This window comes from Megachile rotundata, chromosome 12 (assembly GCF_050947335.1).
Source record: "Megachile rotundata isolate GNS110a chromosome 12, iyMegRotu1, whole genome shotgun sequence".
Lineage (NCBI taxonomy): Eukaryota > Metazoa > Arthropoda > Insecta > Hymenoptera > Megachilidae > Megachile > Megachile rotundata.
This window is the reverse complement of record NC_134994.1, coordinates 10,987,673-11,014,990: the sequence shown is the minus strand read 5'-3', so window position 1 is coordinate 11,014,990 and position 27,318 is coordinate 10,987,673. Positions and strand designations below refer to the sequence as shown.

The window sequence follows — 27,318 nt, the reverse complement described above, 5'->3', positions numbered from 1 at the left end:
ATTTGTGAATTTTTAAATTTGTGACTCCGTAAACTTGGAATTTTCGAATTTGTGAACTTGGAATCCCTTACATTCCACGTGAAGCACCCGTCCGTGTTTCAAGCTGCGTCAACCCCGTAAAAATTGTACTTACACAAACCAGAAAATAACAAAGAAAACAAAATACCATAAAGTATCAAAAGTTAAAAAAGTACCAACGTGCCAAATTAATCTCAGCTTAATTTCTGCGAAATTAATAAAAATAATATCGAAGATTAAAGAACGTAGCGTTAAAAAAGCATCGAAAAAAAGCAGCAAGGTAGTCTAGTTTAACCGTGATTCGCGTTTTACGTGCAATTTCGATGATAAACGATCGAGCGTCCGAGATAAATTGGTTAAAATTAAACTCTGGCAGAAACTAACAAAGGAGAAGGGCGGGTAGAGAAAGGGTGACGAGAACAGGGTGGTAGGTATGGGGATGAAGAGTAGAATGGGGAATGGGCAAACAGAGCGCAATTAACGTGCGACCATTAAATATGTACGCGAGTTACTGCGCCACGATACGTATGTGTATGTGTGTAGGTGTGTGTATGCGCGCGTGTGTGTGGGCCACGCAAATGCATTGGCTATCGAACGCTCGCGCGCCACTACCGATCTCTTCTTGCTGGTTGTTGGCACAGCCGCTTGATTAGCTCCGCCATATTTACATATCATTAGCCGAGTGTTTATCCGACTCGGGAGCACCCCTCTTGCATCACCGTTGTCCGTCAATATGCGAAATAAAAGTTATTACGTCGCTCAAACCCTGTGCAGGCAGCCGGGTACCGCGATACCCGATTCGGTGTTTAAAATTTCCATCGGGAAAAATCGTTGAAAGAAATAACGGGTAACTATTGGCGTGACTAGGAAATTCTCGCAGTTTACAACTCGTTATATTTCAGTTTCACTTTATTCATAAAAATACGAATTTCGATCTGAATCTCGTTGCCTACATTGCATAACAATTTGTTTTTTTTTTCTTTCTTTCTTTTTATTCGTTTTATACGCTACTCAAATAGTATATTGGACAAGCTGGCGGCAATGACCGCGCGAGAAAAAACGAAAACGATAATAAATAGATTAACGAACTGGACTCGCTTGATTAACGCGAATTAACGTTTGATCGGGTAAATTATCTTGGTGGGACAACATCGTGATTAGTCGCTACTATCGTAAATCTTAACGTTCGGCACAATCTAATCGATGAAAGACATCCTGCCTAATGTAGCGGATGATATCGTGAATACTGCTACATTTAATTTATCGAAGGAAATGCTTACCAATTTAGTAAAAAATATAGTTAGGCTAAAAATAATATTTTGTTCTTCGAAGCATTTGCCTTAATGGAAAAAACATTAAAAACGAGAAAATAAAATAGGTTCTGTTGCATTCGATTTCGTAAGAAACTCTGTAGAATCATAAAATTAAGATAAGCACGTTGCTTCGACGTTTTATTCGCTACGTTAACGTACACGCAATCTTAACCCCTAAATTTTTCGATTACGGTAACGCGTTTTGATTATCTTCTTCCTCTTCCACTTCCTTCTCCTTAATTTCAATATGGCGGCAGTCTATTGAGTCGTACACGTTTCTCGAAGCTTATCCATAGAAATTATTGTAAAAAGTACCGTTTTTAAATTACTATTAAGGCAGTATGGTAATATGACTCGACGCAGGCTTCCATACGAAGCCTTTCTACCTTGTCACAGATCGTCCAGTATCTGTCGGATATGTGCGTGTTTCCTACTCATCGGGTATTACAAATTATTAACGAAACGCAACGTTTAAAGCCTTTAAAACTCAGCGAAACAATGAGATAAACAAGTTAATGCGCAACAGATAGTGGCGATGTGCTTAGAGTTTACCTGGGCTAACGCTGAAAATATGAAATCGTATAACGCTATACAAATAAAACGCGATCCACGTTGTTTTTCCTGATCAAATGTCGTCCGATTGGAAGAGAATTCAAACTTGGTCCACGCGCCTCGCTATCTATCGTGAATAAATCGAAGAACAATTTAATGAACAACGATTAATAAATAAACGAACAGACAACATAATTAATAGAAATCGCAAAGCAACGACGCTTCTCATTCTTATAGCGTTGAAACGTGACGGTACGTGCGTACCGTCGTAATTGTGACTGTCATCGTAATTTTATAGTCGATACAGCGATATACAAACGATTGCATTGTTTTCCAAGGCAGTAAAAGAAAGTAGGAACTGCCCCAAGAATTTCTGTCACGATTACGAATACCTAATTATTATATCTCTCGTTCCTTTAGGTATCCTAAGGATAAGTAACAGACTCAAATGCAGTACGAGCACGAATTCATCTCGAAAATAACTCTAGATCGGAAGAGTTTCCACAAACGCAACGTTCTTTACCACGAAAAATCTCAGCGTTGAAAAAGTAATAGTACGTTTTCGTCGCAAAGAAAGGAAATTCTAGTAATGAGCATAATCAGCAAGTTGACATTGCATTCTAACTAACTCTAGCAAGTGGCAGCATTACTGCAACCAGTTTCCAACATAGCCGATTCAAATTGTTCGAGCACTTGCATGCTTTCCGAGGATACAGCATTAATGCCCAAACGTTCTTTGAAATCGTTATCGGATAATCGACGTCGGGAATATTTGATAGAGTTGTCCATCGCTTGTTCCGGAGTGTCGCTGTCGCTCGTGCTGCTACTTCGGCTACTACTGGTTGAACGTCTGCCACTGTATAAGTCTTGTCTCTCGGAATCAGCCTTATCATCAGGAACTGAGACCTCGTTACGAAGCTCCAAGAAATTGCTTTGTGCGTTACACAGAGACTCCGCGTCTTGCCGATCCCTCCGACTTTCGGATACGATTTCTGTCAAGGACGCGATGCGATTCTCGTCATGGTCCGTTTCGCATTCGAGTCTGATATACTTGCTGCTACGTTTACGTTCATACGTAATAACCTCGTTCGTTCTGGCGAAGTTCGCGACAGAATCGAAGGACTCCGAACCCTTAGCCGCGTTGTCGCTCTTTTCGCCCATTTTGTCTATGACTTTGTTCGAGAGCCAATTGCTTCGCTCGACTTCTCGAACAGTAAAATCATCCTCGAAAATATTGGGCGACAATGGCGCTTTGTTATCGTACTCGTTACTGTTCGCGTCATCGTCCGCGATCTCAGTAACTTCAAGCTCGTTCCTCTCGGCAACGTTATTCCTTTTGTATACTAGCTTTGCTCTAGATGGCGCTGGTATATGCGCTTCTTCCAATTTCACGTGCTCGAAGAATTTGGTGAGGGCGCCGCGCTGCAATTGGACCGAGGACTCGTTTCGTTCGCCTGATTCCAGGTGGTAGTCTTGACGATGCAACTGCTGCCGATTGAGCGAGAAGGAATCTTTGTCACCTGGGCCAAAGTCTCGTGGCTCTCGAGAATTATCGGTGACGATATAGGACTTGTTATGGCCTGCGAACAATGAGTGGAGAAGACCGCCGGATCTTGGCCTGTACTTGGTACGACCGCCGAAGAGGCTGGCTGTCTCCTCTGGTTCCGTGGACTTGACGATTTGTAATTGCTTATCGGATTCTGTATTATCGTAGGAAGGCAGTAAGATTTCGGTGGCTCTGGCAGATCGCAGTTGGTTGATACCGAATTTGTTTCTTGGCTGCTTGGCTCGGGACTTTCGGCCGTTGAACGTCGATCGCTCCAACTGATATTCGGCCGTGATGGAGAGATTTTCCGTGTCGATGATTCGATTGAGTGCGGGAACTGCGCGATTTGTTTGCTTCTTGCGGTTACGACTGACGGAGTCGGACAACTGTTTACCGACGAGCATCGAGGAGTGGGCGACAGAGATTTCCGCCTGAACGCGGGGGTTGTAGCCTGGTGTGATTGGCAGTTTATAGTTGAGCAATGTACCGTGACTTTGGTCTTCGGAAGACTGACTTGCCCTTCTTGCTGGCTCTGCGATCTTTTTGACGATGAGGTATGACTGATGCTTCTCGGATTGGACACTGGTGACGGGTAGCTGGTAGGCGTAGGACACTTGGGGCTCTGTCCTGTCGATATAGGCGATGCTCGATCGAGGCAATTGATTGAGGACGATGGAGGAGTAGGGCACGCTGCTTTCTCGTTCGATGCTGATTGCTGAAGAGGTCCTGACATCCGGCTGGTTGATGGTTGATGCGGCGACATTGTTCGAGGAGATTGGGATGAGGAAGGTCGAGGAAGGAAGTTGCCCGATTCCGATTGAGCCGGAGAATCCCCGCTTTTTCTGAGTTGCATCAACTTTATGAAGTCCACAAGTCGTTTTATAGATCTCTGCGTCTTCTCTTGTTTTCCTAATAATTCCTGGCGCGTGCGCTGTTGCAGCTGTTGAAAGAAAAATTAAACGATTATTTACATATAGTACTATTGCTTCGAGATACGAATTATAATTAGCGCCCATTTTTTATTTGGCGATGTCAGAACGAAGATACGCATGCTCTTAGTACGTAATTTAACGAGAAGTCTAATTTTGAGTATGTCCCACCGAATTTGTAATACATACATACGATGCTTTCGTTTTTAAACGTTTTTCTTATGCATGTATTTTTTGTGTACACTAAGTCGACAGTTAACTAAGTGCTCTAACACGAAATACATAAGCAGTACATAATTTAAATTGAAGAAGTAAAAATGAAATATTCAAAACACTGACATTTGAACTATATATGAAGGAAGCATCGTGCATTCCGTACTTTCACGGATTAACGAACAAAATTATTGCTGTAGGCAAATGGTACGTTTATCGCGTGGAATGGTCCGCATAAAAATCCGATTTACATACGTATATAAGCCCTACAGCAATGACGTTAACAGAAACTATAAAATATCAGAAAAATCGATTTTTTTATAAGCTAGAAAAAGCGATAATTAGTTTTGTTATAAAAAAATCGATGTATCTCCGAGAAACAATATTCACAACTGAAGAATAAAAATGTAGAGATCTTGCAGGTTCTCACTGATGAAAAAACAAAAGCTGGAAAATATTTACGAACAATTTCATGAACTGAACAGCATTCCAAATGAAAAAAAAAGTTTGTGAATTTTTTTCTACGCAGGCCACAGGACGAACCTGAAGGGACTGGCAGAGTAGTTGTGAGCGTTTTTCCAACTCGTAAACCTGCAATCTCAGATCCGAGTTTCGCTCGCGCAGCTCATATCTTTCTCTCTCTTTCTCCTCTGCAAGATATTTCGCGTTCAATACACGTTGCTTTTTTGAGCCCTATTACTGACGATCGACCAAAAAGTTCTTCTTAATTGCAAATTCTTCTGCTGTATTCGAGGAGCCGGTCTCACTCGCGACACTTCTTCCGGCAGGCTGCTCTCTCGTTTATTCTCTCTGTGTGCTTACGCTCAATAAAGTCTGCGGCAACGCTGCGATACCTCGTTGCACGTTAAATCTAGAAATTGTGGACCCATGTTACACAATTTCCTGCTTTTCTTTTAAACACAACTTGTCTGCATTATCTACAAGTACTTTTTCCCATCTTACTGCTCGCGCAAAAGAGTCTTTTTCTCTGCTGCGTAAATGAAAAGATACACGTTCGCTTTTGGTTATCAAGTATAACCAAAAGAGTCACTTTCGTTTAAACGTTATCGTTCTCTAATTAAAAATACATATCGCAATACATCGAATCATCCCGGACGGTGCCGCCGCGAAATGAGATAAGCGTGCCACGAACATTCATCAAAGCTAGTGTCTGCAGGAAACAAGAACTTTTTTGTCAATCACACGATCAACGTTACAACAGGTAGAAATCCTTTGAAAAACAAAGGACGATTTACCGAATTCTTCGTCCTTCTTAAACGACGAACGTCCGTCTTCCTCCTCGTCCGCCTCTTCGCCGTCTTCCATCTCTTCCTCGTCCAGTAACGCACATTTCGGGCATATTCTTTGCGGTGCTGGCGATATAGAGTGGCAAGACACGTGATAATTGGACGCGCAATTTTCGCACACCGTCAATGTACCTGTAGTAACGTAAAACGCATCGTGAACATCTAATAAAATATTGTTACAATCAAACACATATAAATCTACGAATCATCGTATGATACCGAGTATGTACCTGGATTCCTACAACTTATGCAAACTGCTGAATCACTGCTGATCCTCTCGATAGTTAGACTGGAAGGTAAACCGGGTATATGAACCGCTTTGTTGCCGATCGACTGAACGGACTTTACGGTGGGCACGGGCAACTGAATCTGGCTAGGACCATTTTCAACCTTGCTCTTGTTAGCGAAAACTTTACTCTCCGTAACGTTTCGGAGAATGTTCGGTCGAGTGCTGGACTTTTGAACCGGGATCAAAGATTTCATCACCGTTTTGGACGCTGGTGGTGACGCTGATTTCGGCGGCGCTACTTTTACGGGAGGTGGCGACGGTCCGTTCATGCGTGCCGTTGTTTGTCGAGTTTGAGGAACATTTCCTGACTGCAGGTACGAGTGTCTCTTCCGTTTCTAAACAAAGATACAACAAACATACAACATGCACAAACTTTACGCGCATTTTACGAGATATCTACCGTTGGCACTTCCACGCTGGAATAAATGAAATGCGGATTAGCCGTGCTACGGCGTTTCCTTTCGGCCCTCTTGTTTTGCAATTCGGAACAAGTCGCAGTGGTGATTAAACCGAGAGCGTTCAAAAAATTAATTTTTTCGATCGATTCGACTTTGCAGTCCTTCTCCGAGTCCTCTTTCTCGGATTTCTCGTTGGAATTCTCGTCCATAGAGACTTCGATAACGTCGTCCTCGCCGGAAATCGTTTCCACAGAACTGGGCCGTTCCCTGAAACCGAGCGTTCGTTATCAGGAATTTTATGAAAAGAACCAGTTAAGTTAACGCGATATTCAAATGACAACTTACTTCGCTGGCACGGTGTCTTGCGTGGGCGAAGGGACATCGCCGTTCCTGACGATCTCCTCGTAATCCTCCTTCGAGCTCTTCGTGCTAAAATCATCGCCACCGGTCTTGCATCTCGTTTCATTATTATTCGTTATATGATTATTGTTGTTCAAGCCGAGCAACGACGCGATGGAAACTTTCGCCCCGTTCGCATTCTGCGCTTTGAACGCTTCGACCTCCTTGCGCAGCCGCTGGACAACTTGCTTCTGCGTATTAAGAATTGAAAACTATCAGCGTGAGCTTCGGTCAATGACGATCGCGGAAAACTTTCTTGGCAGACTGTGTGCATGTCGCTGATCGTTTAAATACGCGTGTCGTTAAGCTGCGAGCAGAATGTATTCTTAGAGGATGCACTGTTCTATAAATCAAGAAAATATCTTCGACCGACCAAAGGGTCACATTATGCGGACACGGTAAACCACCCGCCGCAATGAAATTACAAATTATCGGTTTAAATTTATATTCTGCCAAGAAAATCTTCGCGATGATCAAACATTCATGTATTCCCTGAAAGCATCGCTATAAAAATTGGAACAAAATAGAGAATTGTAAGGGGATACTCTGACAATCAATACACGCATATCAATAAAAATATTCTGATTTTCGCAAGAAACACCATGTGATTTGAATAAAAAGTTTTTATTCGTAACCCTCGCAATAAACGTCGCCAAAGAAGGGTAGAACAATGTAACCCCCATTGTACAAGAGCAAAAAATTCTAGTTATGCCACCTCAATAATCAGTTAAAAGATATTCCGGACAGTTCGTCCGTGGGTACATAGAGCGTCCCGACGCGGAGCGGCGTCGGTGCCGAGGAACTTGGCGAAGTTTTCGCGAGTAAACGTTTAACTCGATAATACAATGAACAACGAGCGAAGGGAGCTTGATCGCGTTGAAACGAGCGTTGAAAAGCGATGAAACGATGAGAGGAGAAGAAACAATGTGGCAAGGCGGAGGAAAGCTAAAGGAACGGAAAGAAGAGAAGGAAATAGGGGAGGGAAAAAAAATGCGGAGATCTCGTAAAGAGCTGAAAACGTTTCTGCGGGACATTTTATTGATTGAGCCCCTCCGCCTCTGCCCCTACTCTGCTTCCTTTTCACCCAAGTCCCATTCGCTCTCTCTTTCCAACTATCTCTCTCGTCTCTCCCTGTCTCATTCGACCCCCGTTGCACCCTTGCCGCCCACCACCCGCCCGATGTATCTGTATATACAAGCCTCTCTCTCGGTCTCCGCCGCTTTCTCTTTTCCCATTTCTATTCGTTTACGTATCTCCTTTGCTCCGCCAGCAATCTACCTGGATCGGTCGTTTATCGTCGACGAATAAAAAGAATAGGAGAAAAACGGCGGGGAAGAAGTTCGAAGAAAACACGGGGGGAATGAAGGAGGAGCAGCGTCGTCGACGGGATTATCGCGAAAATGTTTAGACGAGGATGCTGTGCGATCGCAAAGCGCATCCACCGGAGCCTTTTCGGGGCAGACTTGGCCCCCGCTATCGATTCTTCGCGTCGATTCGCGAATCTGGAAAAGAAACGCGCACCTATATAACGATATATTTTATAATACACGAGACCGTCCGACGGGCGGTTCTTGCGCGCCTGGAAATCCGATGGTCGAACACGGTTTCGCGAAACATAAATTCATTATTACTTTGGTGTTAGGTTTCATTTATCGTTAAATAATAATTGTGGAAATTTAGAACTCGTGTATTTAGGATTTTTGGAGAGAAACTTGCGATTTCGAGACTCTGGAATCTCAAACATTTGAACTTTCAGGTTCTTGGAATTTTGGAGTTCTTGAACTTGCAAACTTTGGAACTTCGAAACTTTTGTGAAACTTCCAAATTTTTAACTTTAGGGCTTTTTTAAATTTCCTCTGCAAGCGCTTTAAAACGACATTCAAATTACGCTGGCAATTGATCGTGACAAAAGTTTCTGTTAATCACGCGCAACAAAAGCTATTCGCAACTTTCGTCGCGCTGATAACGTTCAGTGTACGTAGTGTGGCGGTTTCCGTTCCGAAGTATGCATTGAAAGGGGTTTTTTACGCTCGGCTCACATCTCCATTAGGAAAGACGATATTGTTAGGATATAATGTACGAGTGGAGGAGGCGGGATTATTATAATGTAACAGCTTCGATAATGTGGCGAATAAACTTACGAAAGACGAGTAAGAAAGGGGATATTCGAGTGATAGCGAGCAGGGTATCTGTTTGCGCTTATCCGCGACGCGATCGACAAAGTTTGGAAAGGTGGTCGTAAACTCGCTCAACGAGTTCGCTATTTAATTATAACTGTGCGTTACTCGTAGCGAGCATCGCGCGAAGAAATGGCAAGCTCGAGCTTCCATATCGAAAGCTCGCGGTTCGATAACGTTCGAGAAATTCTCGGTGAACGACGTTTCGGGAAATTAACAGACCGCTCCACTTTCGGGGCAATCGACGAATTAACGATAATTTACGATAGTGTCACGTAAACTTGTTCGATCGGTTTCCGTGAAATAGAAAGACATGTATCGATTTAAATCTTAAGGAGCTGCCATTTTGATAAAATTCGTTAGACAAAATGGCTGGCAGCCAGTTACGGCAGTGATCGATTTCGGAACCTATAGTCTGACACGATGACATAAAACTATCGCGAACTAGATCATGTTAATCCGCAGCTTGACGTTTGTTGAAAACAATTGAATCTTTAGTTCTTAATATAAAATTGTTGACAGCCACTCGGTTGCTGAATAGAATAATTTACGAGACAAGTTTCAGACAACCGCTTAAGATATTTGTGAAAATTTATGTGTTCCACGTTAAGCTTGAAATTGCTGAAGCACTATTTTACCTTTTTGTTTCATGTATTTATCATACAGTAACTTAATATCATTTTCTGTTAAAAATATTCTTCAATTACTTTGAGCGGCTACTTTCCCGAGAAATTACTTAAATATCAGATTATTTCGATACGATGCACACAGATAGGGAACCAAGAACAAACCTGCCCTGGATCATAACGGAAAAGTGAAGCTCGAGGAAATCAATTCTCAACTTACCTGGCATCTTCCCAACGACACGATGTGCAAGTGAATCTTTTGTATCTGACCAAGGATGTCCGTATTCTGCAAAGTAAGGGAAACAATTTGGCGTTAAACTAGCGATTTGTTTTATATTTATAGATCGTTGTCTATGAGCACGAAGCCTCTCCTTGTCGATGCGAAACGAAAACAAAAGACCCCGATTATTTCGAGTGAAACTGTATAAAAAGCTTAGGCTAACGTGACTCTCAAAATTATTTGTTTATTTCCAATGTACTTCTCTGTAACGACTGTCATTTTTACATTTTGTATGTACTAATTCTTTTTCTTTTTTTTTCGCGTAAATTTTCAATTGAACCGTTTCGGTTTTAAAAGAGGAACGAAGGTACATTGTTTTTTCGAACAAAAGTATTTGGTACGAATTTCTCTGTATAGATTTTTGTAACGCTAATTAACAGATCTATTAAAGCAATATTTTTGATATCGAAACAGCAATGGACGTTTTATCCGACATTGAATGCCCAGCTGCATAGTTGCATCGATCGACATTCGCTCGAATAATCGGGATTCTACCGTGTAAGTTTTCACATTCCCTCAGCATCAGAAGATACATCGAGTTTATCGCAGTTATGACATAACAGTTGACGACGATTGTATACGCGTGGGTATAATTGATGTAATAGTAGCTACAGCCTAATTACAATTATAATCTATGTATTCGATAAGGAACATTCTTGTTCATAGTCCGAAGTTTTACATTTATACTTTATCACAATTTATTATTTCTACTTTCATGTTTTAAAATTTTTGAACTGTTAATTTCCTATGTCTTCAAATTTAAAAATTATTCTTCTCTTTATAGTTTCAAATTTCAGAATTTCTAAACTGCTATATTTTTTAAAAATTAATTGTGAATTTCCTACGTCTTCAAATTTAAAAATTATTCATTTATTATATTTTTAAATTATAGGATTATTTTTCTACATCCTCAAATGTTAGAATTTTAAGTTTCTATATTTTCAAACTTCCAAAAGTCACATGACTTGGTATAATAATTTATCATATTCATATCAAATACATTTATTTGAATTCACCTTACAAAGTGTAACGAATGGTAAGTACATATTTGTTCGAAGAAACCGATTTCTCTCGAAGAATATCAATAGATCGAACACAGTGGAATGATAAAACGGTTTGCCATCAGATCAATTGCGAGGCCAAAAATAACCTATATAGGAACTTCTACAATAAGAGCAACGTTGTTCCCTAGGATGTTACCAACAGGCACACATCACCGTATGTTTACCAAATCCAAATCAATCTATAAGATTAGCGAATGTAAACGACTTACGTTTGGGTCATCCTTCAGTTTGCCCACGCAGATCTGTAACACGAGAAAATTCAGAGTTAATAACTTCGTTGAGACAGCTCGAATGTTTGCCTTTAAAATATCATAGACGGAAGCTTTTAAAATGTGATTGTTTCACTCTGCGACGCAATAATGCAATTACCGTAGTACACTGTGCTTCGATCTATACCGAAGAAAATATACCAACATCGAATAAATATTTTAAATCAATTATTGAAAAAATTTTCTATAAATTTTGGTTCGAAGGTATTTAAAAAAATATTAAAAATGTGTACCTGCATCTTAGACTTATTTAAATAAATTTTATAATATTTAAATAATAAACAAAATAGAAACCGTTCGATGAGAATCGCATCGACCGTGAAACAATAATCACGTACGAAATAAAAATAAAAACCTGCGTATATAAATTTATTTATGTACCGATACATAAAATATTATATATAACGTCGCTTCTAAATAAATATTTTCCACGCATATAAGATGCGCCGCGCTATAAAAAATCTTTAAAAAACGCTTTATAATATCCGCGAAAAACGATATTACCGCGCACCTGTTCGACTATCGACGTGCAATTCAAATGCCCATCGAGCGAGAACAGGTTTGTCCTATCCGGTCGGCAAATGCGTCGTGCCTGAATATTGATTTATTTATCTAACTTGATAAATTCGCGATAAACTAATCAACTATTAAATGACAGCACTACAATATCCAAATATTTTATGAAAATTCTACCTTTGATCTGAATCATCAAATAACAATGGCGGACAAGGATTTTGGACTAAACCGGATTTCCCAGGTTTACTAACCTCAATGTTCCGCGATAAATTCCTTTTGCAAATTTAGAATTTTTTAATTTAATTTGAGCAAAGATATTTTGAAATTTATAACTTTAAAAGATTCACAAGGACGAGGTATCCGTTCATGTCCGTTACGCCACTGAAAAAATAATGGGAACCGAGAATCGAGTAGTATCGATCGATCGAAAAAATTCGATTTCGACTAGGAGGAACAAGGTCGGTAGAGCAGAGCGAAGTGGCAATTGCGCGCGTGCAAACTTTCCCCCGGTACGTATATCCCTCTAGCGTTCTTACTAGTTAATAAAAGTTCCTTCGTAAACGATCGAAATGGATACACACGATTCGATAATGGTTTCGTGCGTTGAAATACCTTGAACCTTCGAACGTTTACAATGCAAAGATTACCGACGAACTCTAACAAAGGATCTTCAATAAGGGTCGAACGTTCAAGAAATGTACCGAATTTCTCCATATCTACCTACACGGAATTATCGTAAATTTGCTATATTAAAATAAAACGTGGTTAAAAACATAACAAAAAGTATATTGTAAATTGAAGTTTATCGTTTGGAACAAAGAAAAAACTAGGTAAAGACAAAAGTAATCGAAGAAAGAAATATAGGAGGTATAAGAAGGAAAGAGAGGGAAATCGAGCGAACAAGCGAGGAACTGAATGAACGAACGAGCAGAAGAGAGAGGGAACGAGACAAAATGTTGGTTCTCAAAGTCATGCGACGCATCGGTCGAAGCACTCTACCAACAAAGGTTAAGGTCTGAACACTCGTTCACCTTCAAGTTTATATGATTCGTAAAAAAAATCACCGTTCGATGCGAAAGCTTGCACCATGATTGAAAGCGAACAAAAGTTCCTTTGAAACTTGTTACGCTTCTTTCACTTTCGATAACGCGTAACGTAGCTTCGATGCAGCCGAGGAAGAAACGGTACTACGAATGTCCAATACGAGCGAAAGAAGCGTCGGTAGTTTTCTAATATCGGAGGGACACGTATGCCGCATTAACAAATCAATTTCCGTTCGTATCCGCGATAAATCGAGTATCTTTGTACGGGATCGTTATTTCATATTTCCAAAAGCTGCCATCGAGTTACGAGTTCCGTAAATATAGTATAGGCGTGCATTTATGCACGCGCGCGCGTGATTGATGCGTACATGCGTTCGTACACGCATTCTGCATGAAAATGCTCGAGAAAAGTGAGTCGCGAATGGAATTTATCGAATAAAAACGCTTCGATTCTCGTTTACTTTCCCCCGAAACAAACTTACATCCGGAAGTTAAAACTTCTCGAAAAGTTTTCCACTTTACAAGTCGATTATCTATCGAACGTGCTATCTCGATTTTTTAATCGATAGGCAACTGCGTGTCGAAAAAAATTAAAAAAAAGAAAGGAGAGACGTTTTCTGATGAAAGAAAATAATTCGTTAAATTACTCGCATCGCTCGCCCGTTCGTTCGGTTTCGTTACTCTCAATCTTTAAATCGTTATCGACATACATGCACGGTCGCGGGACTCACCTGATGATCGCGTATGGCATTTTTCAGCTTATTTTGCACGCTGAGTATTTCTTCCTGCAAACTCTTCGATATCTCCATAGTTTAATATCGAGTTTGTCCGTTTTTCCTCCCTGTTCAAAAATCCGGCCGATTTTAGCGAGAGAAGAGGAGGACGGGAAACCCCTCCTCCCTCTCACTCTCACTATCCCACCAAATCGACGAGAGCAGCGGTATACGCTCTGATCAACCGCACGCACGGCGCGCACCAGCCACTAACTCTTCGAACCACCGCAACGACACTCGATCGTTTTAACTTAGGAAAAGCGGACAGGTGAAAATGTCACAGACACATTTTCCCGGTCCGTCGCGTGCGTGCATATGCACACCCTTGTTTCACGACACAGACCGGACGAAACAACGTCGTGAAACCGCGCACCAAAGTGAATTGTTCGCTCATCAACGAGCGTCTGTGCTGCCACCAGCACTGTTGCCTCCGTACACGGACGTGCCAAGTTGCTCGAGATCCCCTGACACCCCTGGCCCTTTCCTGCGATCTCTCTCTCTCTTTCTCCCTCTATCACCCCTTCTTACTCCCACCCGACGCGCTCCGTGCCCAGGGATCCGACGCGCTCCTTGAAAGCAAGTTTTCGCGCCAAGCTATATATACTCTGTTCAACGAGAAACCATACTTGATTCGCGCAACTCGACCAACTTCACGAGTTTCACCACCAACTTGATGTTGTTCCCACTTTCATACGCTTTCTACTTCGCCGGTCATATACACCATGTTCAAAACATACGCGCAACAAAACCGAGAATAACCAAACTTCAAAATTCTGCAATCTGTCAACTTGACAAGTTAGAAATTTAATAATTTGCAAATTTAGAAATTCCGAGACTCATGAATCTAAAAGTTTGACAATTTACAAATTTGGGAATTTGAGAACTCAGAAATTTTGATCACCGAGTATACACGCTCCGCGCCAGGAACGTCATAAGATTACGGAGCGTAGTCAAACCAATCAGAGCTGACATGCGCACAATGAATGAAAACTCGTATGATGAGTATAGTTTGTCGTTGAACAGAGTATAACCGGTAAGCGAATCACGCGGAAGTACTTTTTAATTTGTACTGCAATGTACAACCGCATAATGCGTATTGTTCGTTCGTTTCGAACGATCACTAGAAACTGCGCTTACAAACTTCTGAAAACACGGTACACTCGAAGAAAACATTTTCCCGAAGTAAACCTTTTATGATAGGGAACGTTGGTAATGCCCACGATAGTGGCGCCACATATTTGCGATTACGAAACGAAACAAAACGCTGTTCACGATAGGAGAGGAGCGTGCTCGCTTTCCCAAAGCTCGAAGGCATGTTTCGGAATTTCTGCACATTTGGAGACACGTCTTAATATGGCTGCACTTATTGGGCGCATTGTAATAAATTAATGTCTGGATCCTGTGATTTATCTTCGTTTGGTTTTACATCCTACTGCAACAGAATTGTTTAAACGAGCACGTTAAACTGTTATCCTTTTACGTAATCTTTTTTTAATTTGAAGATGATCTTTCTCTTTCATCGATTTAGAAAGGAACGCTAACGTTTGAAATTAATGAGACGAATGTGAGAACTCAAAATTTATTTTATAGCACAGACAAATATTGTATGACAAATATGTTACTTGTACAATGTGGAATTTTTATTTCTTCATAACTATCGTACTTCTTAAATTATACTTTATATTATTTATAATTAATTGTATGATAGCGAATATTGTACTTTGTAACCTGTTTATATAAACGTATATGTATAAGAAAATGTGATGTTTAAATCGATCATCTGCACGCGATAGTATATCACGTGATCATTCATCATATACCGACATTATAGGCTAGTTTAACGAATATAGGACGATGTAACAAATTTCTTTTAATTCATGAAATTGTACCTATGTTAGGAACAAATGTATGTTCTTCTGCACATAGGTGCGTTATTGACATCATTATTTCGTTCATTTTTATCGAGTTTAAAACTTTTTTTCAGAATTTGTTTACTGTATAAGTTACATGTCTCACGCACGTAAAAGTTTAAAAATATCAGAAAATACAGTATACAGCATCAATATTTGTTAAAAATGTCCTTTAACTTTAATAAATTGCATAATTAGTTAATTATTAGATTTGTAAATAAATAATAAATGCCAGATATGAAAATAAAGAAATTTTTAACATTTTTACGTAATCTATATTATTTAACTATAATTACATATGTATTTTAACGAGTGAAGAACGAATAGTTGGTTTAAATTAATTGTTTATCAAAATGAAATGCGTTCAAACTAAAGAAGTTATTTGTCTACTTATAATGATTGTTGTATTTAAACTTATTTTAAAATAAATTTTGTTACCTTATTACTGCATGTAAGATGAGAAAGATGTCTACATCACATGCACGCTGCATAAAATAGAACTGAAATTATTATAATTTTGTCGTTTAACCTTTTAAGATTAAGTTTGTTCATTGGATATGTAGTATAAGCATAATCAAAAATACGCATGCGCGTACTACAAAAAATTGTATACTAGCGTTCAACTTTGTAGAAGTTCTTATGTACTATAATCACATATATCGTTGTAAATGTACCGAATTTATCTTACTTAATTTATCTATGGTTTTAAACATACTACGGTAAATATTATGAAATTATTTCTTTTATGTTTTAATTATAGGAAATCTGTATATCGCTCTTTCTACTTAGGTTAGGTGTGAGGTTATGCTACAATTTTTCTCTGCTAATAAATTATTATATCTTACTCGCTTATAACAACTAATATTCAGTTACATTTATTTATGTACATATAGTATGATGTAATGAAAAATTTTCTATATTTATTATAATAATTATTCTTATATAATCTATATTATATACACATGTATAACATTTAATTCAACTTTATCTTGCTTTTTGTAAAAATGTTCAAGTGGCTGTATTTAAAAAAGTGTGTTTACAACAATGGCTAGCAAGAGGTCTGCAACCACAGAATTAAATCACGATAATTGGGATGAAGGAGAATGTCCCGAAGAAGCAGGAACTTTTAAAAAGGCAGCTGATGATGTGCTTGAGAAAAGAGTTGTAAAAAGAGCTAAGCGCCGCTTGCAAAGTGGAGAAGTAAATACCATCTTATTCATATATTTCTATCTTCAAATCTATATACATTTTTTTCTACAAACTTTTTAGGATGGTACCAGAAGTGCGTTTGGTACATTTACAGGTTTTAAAACGTCGCCCAATACATCTAATACATCATTATTTACATTCTTAACTAATAGTAGTACTAATGCTAATGCTAATGATACTTCCTTAAAAACACAAGCAAATATCAGCAAAGCTCCCACAAATAGCGAAGCTCCCAAAAGTAATGAAAATGGCACAAATAAAAAAGAAAGTTCGGAAATACAAACATCATTGAGTGCATCCACAAATAAAAAAAGTGCTCCTGATCAAGAAGATCAAAATAAAACTAAAAAGTCTTCAGAATATTTTGCTAAGTTGAAAGGTTTAAATGAAAGCGTGGCACAGTGGATTAAAACACATGTTGATGCTAATCCGTTTTGTATTTTAACACCTATTTTTAAAGATTATGAAAAATATCTTAAAGACATTGAATCAAAACATGGAAATGAAATGGAGAGGGGATTTCATGTAACAGATCAAGCACAACCTACCCTTACTAATGATAGTAAGGATGCTGCAAACACTGAAAAGAAACTAGATACTACCTCATTTGGTGGAATAAATACAAAACCTACTGTCAGTACGACAGAATGGAAAACTGACAAATCAATTTTTGGCAATATTAATACAGGCTCAAAGTCCATATTTGGAAAATCAGAACATACTGTAGATAGTAATAAATCCATATTTAGTAATACAGACCAAACTTCAGATGCACCTAAATCTGTATTTGGTAACATTGATCAAAAACCTGGTACTAAAAATATATTTGGAAGTATGAATTATGAAAAGAATCCATTTTTGAGTAAATCATCATTACCAGATAATAAATCTGATGAACAAGAATCAAAATCAGATGCAAAAACTACTGCTACCAGCACCTTTTCTGCAACAAATACTAGTACCTTCTGTTTTGGTCAAAGTTCCACTACTACCAATACATCAACTGGTTTTAGTTTTGGAAGGTAATTTATTTAAACTTTTCAGTTGAGGCACAAATATAAAAAATATAACAATCTTTTATCTTGTAGCGCGAAACCCTTCACTTTTGGAGCCCAAGCTGTAAAACCACAAGATACTGAAGAAAATGAAGAAAAAGAAGATGAAGACGACGAACCGCCAAAAACAGACTTTAAACTAGTAACCGAAGAAGGTGCCATATATCAACAAAGGTATTATTTTCAATATATTCTAATTAATATATAGAGGATGTGTCACTTTAACGTTGCTGCTTATAAAATGGATTCTTATATTATCTTACAGGTGTAAAGTGTTTGTTAAAAAAGATGGTAGCTTTAGCGACAGGGGTATTGGAACATTGTTTTTAAAGCCAACGCCAAACGATAAAACACAGCTATTAGTACGCGCCGAAACTTCTTTGGGAAATTTATTGCTCAATACTTTATTAACCGAGAGTATTCCAACAAAACGTATGAACAAAAATACAATAATGTTGGTTTGCTTACCAAAACCTGAATCAACACCACCTCCAGTACCAGTTTTGTTAAGAGTAAAAACAGAGGAAGATGCTGATGCATTGTTTGAGGCACTTAATAAACATAAAAAATAAGGACAAAATAAGAATGGTAAATAACAGAATAACATAATACAGGAAACAACGTAATAAAATTGTGTTGAACAGTGACTAATGATTTTTTTAAATCACACAATTTTGTTGTTACTCACATTAATTGTATGATTTTTATCCTAAATGCATAATATAAAAGAAAATGTAAAGTAGAAGTAAATTAATTTGAATACTTTTTATTCTTGCATAAAATAAGTGGCATGACATCATTGCTATGAGTAATGTTAATATACGAACGTATCATTCAAAAATAAATGTGAATCAGTTTGGACTTATTAAAATACTTTTTTTGTTGGTAAATCTATCGCAGTACTTGTAACGTGACAAGTATATGATGAATTCATTGTACATATTAGTTTGAACTTCTTTTATATTGTATCTCGCAAACATAAACAACATTACATCAAATCTTTAAAAATATCTGTTATATTTATAGTTTATATTGTGTCTTTTGGAATTATATTGGTTTTTAGAATCGTATTTTTGTGAAATATTACCTGTGTATTTGATGAACGTTTTGATATAAAATACAGTGAAACCTCTATCCGTCATTTTTGAATGTACTTACTGAACTAAATGATAAATGCGGGAAAATTGTAGACGAAGGAACGTGCGATTCGATATCGATTATTCGAGAAACGATGGATCGAAGTTTCACTGTACTGCTAGCGAGTTAAGGAAATTAACTGGTGTAAACAGAATGTGAGTAAATATGATTATTGTAATTTACATTCCTATAGTTTAAACACTGATGTTCGAATGAAGTTTGTTAAAAATTTTGGTGATACGAGGGGAAAATTCTTTGAAACAGTTGTTAAAAATATTTGAAGATTACTTCAAACGAATAATAAAAGTTAATCGTTTCATTTCTGAATATGATAAATATTCATGTTCCTATATTTACATTTTATTATATAAATTAAAACTCACCTGCTCTTTTTTTATTACATATAGACCCATCAATGTTTAAATGTATTATTCACTCATCGATTAATCACGTTTATAAGCAATAAATACATTCAAACATCGTAAATAAAAATTGTCGTATTAGTTGAAAGTTTTTGGTTAGTATAAATAAAGTAAATTTCAGACAAAATTTTCATCATTCATAGTGTATTTACAATTTGTTATGCAATATTAAACGCATATATCTTCTAATGTACAGAGTTACAAGAAATTATTTTTAAAAATGTTAATGTATTAATGATATATTACTTTCTTCAACTACTTATAAGCAAAAGAACATTAAATTATTTTTTTATAAAATAAAATGCTTCATTTCTAGCATGATAATTTAATTTTAAATTCTTGTATAATGTTAATGAAAGCTGCCACTGCACAATGCCTGTTTTATTTACAACAGCAATGTCAATTTAACTTCAATTTAATAATTAAATAAGTATGTAATTTTTTATGTTTAAATCGTAAAATTGGTATGTAAATCTTTCAAACATGAACATTCTTAAATGTTTAATGCAATTAACAGCACAGCACATTATTCTAAAAATTATTTATAGAATATGACTTAAAAAAACAGTTTTAGAAACATTGTATGTACAAAAGTAGTGTACCATATATTTGCATCTTAGTAATATAGATCAGATCTAAGCAATTCATACTTTTCGATCCGTAGACAGTTTTGTATAGCGTCCGTTAATGACGCCAAGAAGCCATGAAAGACGCGCACTTTTCTTGGTAAGAGACATTATTGTATTGTTCTCTTGTCCCAAAATGTGGCCATTGTTCCTTTAGGTTTTACTACCATTGACGAGTCATCGCCCGTAGTAATAAAATTAATTGTTCTAGGATCATCGAATTGCTCGGGCCTGATGTAGATACTCTTTACTACTGATATGCCCTATATAAAAAGATAATAAAATAAAGTTGAATTTTCTTACAAAATATTGTGGTATTATGTTTCAGTAATGTACATATTTTGTGGGTATATTGACAATTATTTTCATTTTTGCTAAGCCCTTTGGGCCATAAATGGTGTTAGGGCACCTCTTTGCCCAAGACCTAACTGTATATGTTGCATGTGTATTTCGACACAGTTCTGAAATACTTGTTGGTTTTGTGGACTTAATTTGGAGCGTATCTGTTCCATAGTCCCTTGCAATACTTTCAATTCATATGCATTTCGATCTGAATCGGATAAACTCTGAAAGACGAAGATACTTATGTTATATGAATAACGATATTACGAGTAATAGTATTTAAAATATTTCGTGCTACCTTTACTTGAAGCATAAGAGCCGTCAAATCTGTAACTAATTGTGTCATTTTTCCAGGTTCTTTATCGTTGATAACATTATTTCTATTAACCATATCAGCCGCTTCTTGTCTGCACTTTTCACGAAGGTGAGATGGTGCCAACATGGCTGCCACACTAGGTTCAGGAGCCATTTCCTGACATAGTTCTTGGACATCGTTTAGAAAATCTTGGAGAGCAGTATTCATTTTTTCTAGCTCAACCACGATTCTGGAACCAATATAAATGTTCACGAAAATGCACGAAGTTGAAAGTCGTATAAAAATAATGTATGAGCTAAATACCCCGCATATCTTCTTTCAAAATCTGGTGGTAGTGATTCTCCAAAAGATCGCCGCTTTTCTGCTTCACTATTCATTTCTCTTAACTTTTTAATCTTTATTTTTTTAGCAGATAATATTTTACTTACTTTAACCATAAATTCTAATAATTTTAAAGGATAACCATTCATTGTTCCACCAATATGAGATTTCTTTGGTAAAGACACGGAAGCATTTGATATTAAAGGATCACTATTTAAACGCGGCGACATTAATTTCATCGCGTACGGCGGAGATGGTACATATTGCACGTGTCTGGGTCTGAACTTTTGTGCAAACGAGGCAACACTTATTGTTTCTGGTGGTTCGTTTGACTGTAAATTATATGTTGATGTAAATAATCACTAAAGTTTTATATTGGTTGAAATTAAATTCGTATGTTACAAAACGGTTACATACGTACCAGTACTTCATAGTCTGGAACACTATGTGTTCCAAGTCCAGCACGTTCAAACGTTATCCTATAAGTGTTATTGCTAGTATCCACAGCATCAATACTTCCAGTAAATAATCCATCTTGTGGTTTTCTCAGTCTTGCTGTAACTTTGGTACCTATTACTAATTGTAACGGTATTTCTGGTGGTAGATCTTTGAAACTGTTAATATCTGCTGCTTTCCTTTGTTGCAACATTCGAATTTTTTGTCTTTTCCTTTCCAATTCTCGTCTTTCTTCCTCAAAAAATGACTGAGAACATCTTCGTGGCTTACCCATCATTCTTCTGATTTTGCACCATTCAACGCGCGTTAATTTTCGGGTTTTCAATTGCGGAAACGATTCTTTTAAACATATCATAAAATCATTATCACCTTCAAAAAGTGTTCTACAATAAAGGATTTTAGGTTATACGATGTTAAAGTGAAAATGCAAATAGACTTTCAATTTTTATACATACTTATCAATGTTACTGTAAAACCATTCATAACAAACCCATTTGTGAGCTTTTGGTAATTTTAACAAGTTCCTCAATCTCATACCAATCTTTTGCCCAATTTTACGGTCTGGAGACGAAGGTTGCATTGGTTTGTCAGGTTCTTTTTCTTGTTTAATTGGTGTCATTGTAGGTGTTAAGGACTGAGTTAATATATTATTATTCTTTTTTGGTTCATTAGATATTCTGTTGTGTTTCTTTGCAGGAGATGGTCTAGTTACTTTTTTTGGAGACTGCTTATTATCTGGATGTAATGAATCCTTTTTGATTCTACAACACGTATTGAAGTTAATGTTTTTATGAAATTTGTTTATAAATATATTTATAAATTAAAGAACATCAAATTTACCTGTGGTGTGGATGATTAACTAATATATCATCATAAAATAGTTTATTCTTTTTCCTTATTCTTGCTGGCATTCCTCTCCGATTCAAAACTTGCACAGGCTGAGTAGGAGGATTCGGTTTTGGTGGAGGTTGAGTTCCTACTCTTTGAAGTCCTAAAGCAGCAGGACCTAGTTCAGTTAATGGATCACATTCTTCTGTATCCATATGTGAATCAGTTGAATTATTTGAAATTTGTTGGTCATCCATGTCCATCGTATCATCATCGATCAACTCGGTTTTAATTTCGTCGACCGATGGATATCCATCATTTTTCATGGATAATAATGTTTCTGCAGATTCACCTAAATAAAAGGATTACTTTTGTATTGAATTTAAAGATATACTTATGTAACTATATAACACCATATTTTTACACCACGCTCTACTACTTGTGATTTAAATAAACCAACACATTTTAGCAGTTCATATTTAACAATCATTAGAATATAAAAGTAGTTAATTAATTATTATTACGAAAACTATTTTTTAACGACGTTATAGTTTCCCTATTTTAAACATTACTTAAAATTATTAGTTCTAAATCTTACACATAGTATGCTCTTGAAGAATCATCATTTATAAGAAACTGATATCAAATTATTGGTAATAATAAATACAATAATTTATTTATAAACGTAACATTTGCGCGCTTTCTTCTTTTCATAACTCCATTATCAGAACGTTATTCAAATCGTACGTCCGAGAGAAACAGAGAAATCGTTCTGCTCCGAATTGTCGACATAACCAAACTTATACTTAGTTCCGTAAACAGTATGTATACTTATCGCATTAGGACAAAAGTTATAGAATCGTTGATATTGTAAAGTTTATAAAGTAAACTGTCAAATAATCGTCTCCGAAGTGTCGTTTGATAAATGGAGACTTAAATGATAAAGGTCTTCGTTGTCCCGCTTGAATTGTGTATTGGTCATTTTTGAAATTTTAAACCAGACCCTTCTGAGCGCAATTAAAACATCAATCGCAAGTTCGTAAACATCGCTCAAAAAACTCTTACGCATCGAAACAGTAGAGTTGGAAATGTTTCTTATTCTTATGCAGCTACTTTTTGTTTTTAATTAACCCTTATTATATTAATTTTATCAAGAATAAGTTAACTTTTACTTACTTTCAATCACGTCCGCCATGTTGCTATCAATGATGCATCATGGGTATGTTTCCGTCGAGCTCGCCCGCTTCGCGGTGAATTTCGTTAGTGGTTCTTTTCCGCCGTTCCAAACGCTATGATTGGTCGAAAACTACCTTTGAAATACTAAATCTGATATCGCGAAATTTTTAAATGTATCTTATGGCCGTATGCGATATAACGTATAATGTAACAACGGAAAGAAAAGAGTATTTGAATAGATTTTGTGGACAAAATGAATATTGCTATATTGTACTCCAGTAATGGTCAGATCACGTGGCCTTCGAGGTGTTGATCCATAAAGATTTTAAATTTTCAAATATTGCGATATAGAAATTTCAAATGTTCAAGTTTTATAATTTAAAATTCTGGGAAATAGGATAATTTAATTTATATAAATGTTTACGTATGTCGTCAGAATTAAATATGTAATAAGTGTTTTGTAATACTAATGAGCGATATCGCTAATGAACGCATGTATAAATATGTATATACTTCCGATATTATTCACACGATAATGCATATTCTATTACTAACTTAACTCGTATGACTACCACGGATAAACATGTTACAAACATGTTATTTTTGGTTATTAATAATGACGTCGGTTAAGACCGACAATATTGTCTCGATCGAAACATCTGTGGCACCCGCCAAATACTGCCGAAATAAAGAAAGATTAATAACGACCGAAGAAAACGACGAATATTTGCTTATTAGTACCGAACTCGACACGATCGTTGTTTTGGAATGTCGATTTTGGTATCAAAGAAAACAACTCTAATTAAGACTGCCGCGTGATGATTATATTCATTTTACAGCAACGATAAAGAGGAGAGACAGTCAAAAATTTGGTACTATCAAGATCGCTACAGAGAAAATCCTGAAAAGGAAGTGGAATTAGGAATGGACAATAATTCCTCTTACAATAGAATTTACACGAATATCGATCTATCTTTGGTGATAAAAAATTTCACGACCTCAGATGCTGGAATTTATTTGTGCCACGGGGTAGAAGGACAGGAAGTGGAAAATAAATTCAATTACAGAATCGAACGTAAATAAAGTATTTGCAAAATATCGTTATCTTGATACGTAATTAATTAAATATTTTGTAACAGCTATCTTTAAAGAGCACGGAGTATCGTACACGGAACAGGGAAACATAACCGATTGGGAGAAGTATCGCGAAATATATTTAGCATCGATTACCACGCGATTTGCTGTAAGGCTCTTATCAACTTATCGAAATATTGACATTACATATTGATCGTTTGAGATTTTAGGTCTCCCAAATGTCTGAGTTGGCTGAAATTCGAGAGGCCGGTGTAACGCTGCAGGTAACTTCTGAATGGGGACCATGGGGTCCATGTGAACATTGCGTTCATAACCGTGGATATAAAACAAGCACTGGAAGTTGTCGATTAAAACGACATATAGACATGGTCTATATCTATCATGATCTAGAAATCTTATGGTTTAATCATGTTTTCCATAGATTTATTTAAGTTGTGTCACTTTGAACTGATTACAGGCGATTGCCAACAAAAGCGATTCCTCAATAGTCAAATTTTTTCGAAGATCCCCTTCCTTGCCTTGCAAGTGAGTATCTTCAAACACGCATCTTTAAATACATCTGAAATACATCTTCAAATCACGCGAAGCTATAAACCTAAAATATTTTATTCTAGATCAATTCTACTCGAAGAAGAATTCCCTGCTATCAGCAACGCGGTTCGTCATTTGCCGGAATTCATACTGAAGGAAACGTGCAAGAAATGTCCGCGCGAGAAGAAGAAGAAGGGTCGAAAGTTCAAATACCTTAAGCGATATGTACTCGCCGAAGGAGCTTATCTTACCGTCATTTGCCCAGAGTAGTTTCATACGTGCTCCCCGAGATGTTTCTCTCCGATAATCATAAACGTTTCAGGTCGACCATCGATACGCAGGTATCGTGGAAAAAGGATTCGATTACATTGGAAAAAGGTGTGCAACGATCTTTTCGTAAATTAGACCCGGAGGCACGTGTGATAGTGGACGCTTTTGGAACACTTTATCTCATAGGTAGCAAAGATATGTTATTTTAGACAAATTTCGAATTCCAAAGGTTTCATATTTGGGAATTGGAAAATTTCTAGTTTATTTTATTCTTCAAAGTTTATATTACAAGTCGTGTTACATAGCTTCACATTTTTCTATGTGTACGTATCAGATGTTTCAACCCATGAAGAAGGGAACTACACGTGCTACGTCGATGCAATTAACATGATGCAATTAAAAGTCACCGTAGTTCCTAAAACTAGACTGCTAACGCAGGGTAAGGTTCTTTCGCAAACCAGTTCCACGATATAACATTCTCTACCCTAACACGTTTTTTTTTTAGAATTTCTACGCCACTTGGGATATCTAGGATTTATATTCCTACTTTGTTCAATTTGCTACTGCAGTGGCTTGGTTTACACATTTAGAAACAGAGAGAAGTTTAAAGTAATGCAACCTGAAAACATCGCAACCGAAGACGAAGAACCACTGATCGATTAAAATTTATATTAGATGACTGGTATGCGTCAGGTGTTTAAGCACTACTGTTTCCTTGATTATTATGTTACTATTTGATGTCGTGTTCTTTTACCGACAGAGCCACATTTCTCGGCACAATTTCCTCGACACAATCTGTTCAAACAGGCGATGACCTTAAAGGTAGCCGAGTGAAAGGAGCCATGGGAGGGACAACTGCACGGTGTCTGCTCTTCATAGTTTAGTTTCAAAATGGCCGTGTTGGATGATTCCTGTCTGTTTGTTGCATTACTCACGATCCACGATTGAGAGCAAATTGAGACCAGATCATAATCGAAGACGGACTATCGGTAGAATGAGGCTTCGGACTGCTGTTGTTGCGGTACTCGCGATTCTTTGCTTGGTTCTGCCTTGTACAACCGGTGAGTTTCATGCATGCAGCTTATATGTGTACACATTGTGGACAATGTCACACTTTCACTGCATACCATGCTATTTATTGGATGGCGCATCCTTTCCGTAAACTGTTTTTTTGTTTTATTTGAAAATGCACAAGAATCAGTCTGACGAAACAAGTATAGAATTGGTACGAGCTACTTGAATCGTGGTATAATTTATTGGTATTTCCTTTTAGGTTTACTCCGAAGATGTGTGAATTGTAGATCAAGAGGAGAGTTAGGATCATGCAAGGATCCTTTCACTATGAACGCGACAGAGATCGAAATGGAAAAAGGGGTCGATGCTGTGCCCTGCGCTTCTGGATGGTGTGGTAAAATTATCGAGAGACACGGCTTAAATAATGGTATGAATACTATACAAAATACATGTCTGGACCCTAGTGTTAGTCATACTGAGTCATACTTTCGAACTTTGTAATTTTAAACATTGACCTCATATTTTATGAAAAGCTAAATTCTAGATTTAGAGAGATCCAGTCCCCACCTAGTTGCACCAGGTCCAGATTTATAATCTGTACTTCCATTTAATTTTTATTATCTATGAGTATTATTCATTGGCCAAGTACGAGTATTATTTAAACGGTATTATTTTTCTCAGAATACGGCACAGCCACTCAAAGACTATGCTTCCAACGTGGACCCGACGACGGTGAAGAAAGATGCGCCTACACGGTGTGGAATTATAAAAAGGTGTACATGTGTCTTTGTTTCGGAGATTTGTGCAACGGTACGACGAGATTAAATATTTCCAATGGACTGATCGTTGCAACACTCGCTGTATTACTTCGATGGTTCGTTTAAGGATGTTAGAACTG

General features: G+C 37.3%; 5 protein-coding genes across 7 annotated transcripts; 3 read left to right on the top strand and 2 right to left on the bottom strand.

The window, feature by feature from the left end:
- Positions 1-909: 909 nt before the first annotated feature.
- On the bottom strand, positions 910-16,172 carry LOC100876648 (uncharacterized). The gene is made up of 9 exons (XM_003702281.3): positions 16,061-16,172; positions 13,671-15,144; positions 11,321-11,353; positions 9,988-10,053; positions 6,911-7,155; positions 6,568-6,832; positions 6,109-6,502; positions 5,828-6,010; positions 910-4,369 (listed from the first exon to the last, which is right to left on the bottom strand). The coding sequence occupies exons 2-9, from the start codon at positions 13,746-13,748 to the stop codon at positions 2,514-2,516; spliced, it is 3,120 nt and encodes a 1,039-aa protein (XP_003702329.1). The 5' UTR covers positions 13,749-15,144; positions 16,061-16,172; the 3' UTR covers positions 910-2,513.
- Positions 16,173-16,188: 16 nt separating this feature from the next.
- On the top strand, positions 16,189-19,350 carry Nup50 (nuclear pore complex protein Nup50). Its single transcript, XM_003702282.3, has 5 exons — positions 16,189-16,341; positions 16,636-16,822; positions 16,892-17,853; positions 17,920-18,060; positions 18,152-19,350. Exons 2-5 carry the CDS (start codon positions 16,667-16,669, stop codon positions 18,456-18,458), a joined length of 1,566 nt encoding a protein of 521 aa, XP_003702330.2. The 5' UTR covers positions 16,189-16,341; positions 16,636-16,666; the 3' UTR covers positions 18,459-19,350.
- A 222-nt stretch (positions 19,351-19,572) lies between these two features.
- Positions 19,573-23,649, bottom strand: LOC100877054 (protein lin-9 homolog). Of its 2 annotated transcripts, none has more exons than XM_003702285.3 (7): positions 23,511-23,649; positions 22,347-22,686; positions 21,962-22,267; positions 21,472-21,889; positions 21,033-21,382; positions 20,712-20,958; positions 19,573-20,637 (listed from the first exon to the last, which is right to left on the bottom strand). In XM_003702285.3, exons 1-7 carry the CDS (start codon positions 23,527-23,529, stop codon positions 20,446-20,448), a joined length of 1,872 nt encoding a protein of 623 aa, XP_003702333.1. In that variant the 5' UTR covers positions 23,530-23,649; the 3' UTR covers positions 19,573-20,445. The 2 variants fall into 2 exon arrangements, with proteins under 2 accessions (XP_003702333.1, XP_012138209.1); XM_012282819.2 differs by lacking the exon at positions 23,511-23,649 and adding an exon at positions 22,933-23,072.
- Positions 23,650-23,821: 172 nt separating this feature from the next.
- LOC100877163 (QVR superfamily protein rtv) lies at positions 23,822-26,821 on the top strand. Of its 2 annotated transcripts, XM_076537982.1 has the most exons (11): positions 23,822-24,290; positions 24,350-24,585; positions 24,650-24,753; positions 24,815-24,973; positions 25,063-25,130; positions 25,220-25,402; positions 25,459-25,592; positions 25,741-25,845; positions 25,912-26,088; positions 26,167-26,467; positions 26,680-26,821. In XM_076537982.1, the coding sequence occupies exons 1-9, from the start codon at positions 24,094-24,096 to the stop codon at positions 26,067-26,069; spliced, it is 1,344 nt and encodes a 447-aa protein (XP_076394097.1). In that variant the 5' UTR covers positions 23,822-24,093; the 3' UTR covers positions 26,070-26,088; positions 26,167-26,467; positions 26,680-26,821. The 2 variants fall into 2 exon arrangements, with proteins under 2 accessions (XP_076394097.1, XP_076394096.1); XM_076537981.1 differs by having other exon boundaries at positions 24,286-24,585; positions 26,214-26,467.
- Positions 26,593-27,304, top strand: rtv (QVR superfamily protein rtv). Its single transcript, XM_076538223.1, has 3 exons — positions 26,593-26,620; positions 26,680-26,847; positions 27,102-27,304. The coding sequence occupies exons 1-3, from the start codon at positions 26,593-26,595 to the stop codon at positions 27,302-27,304; spliced, it is 399 nt and encodes a 132-aa protein (XP_076394338.1).
- The last annotated feature ends 14 nt before the right edge of the window (positions 27,305-27,318 follow it).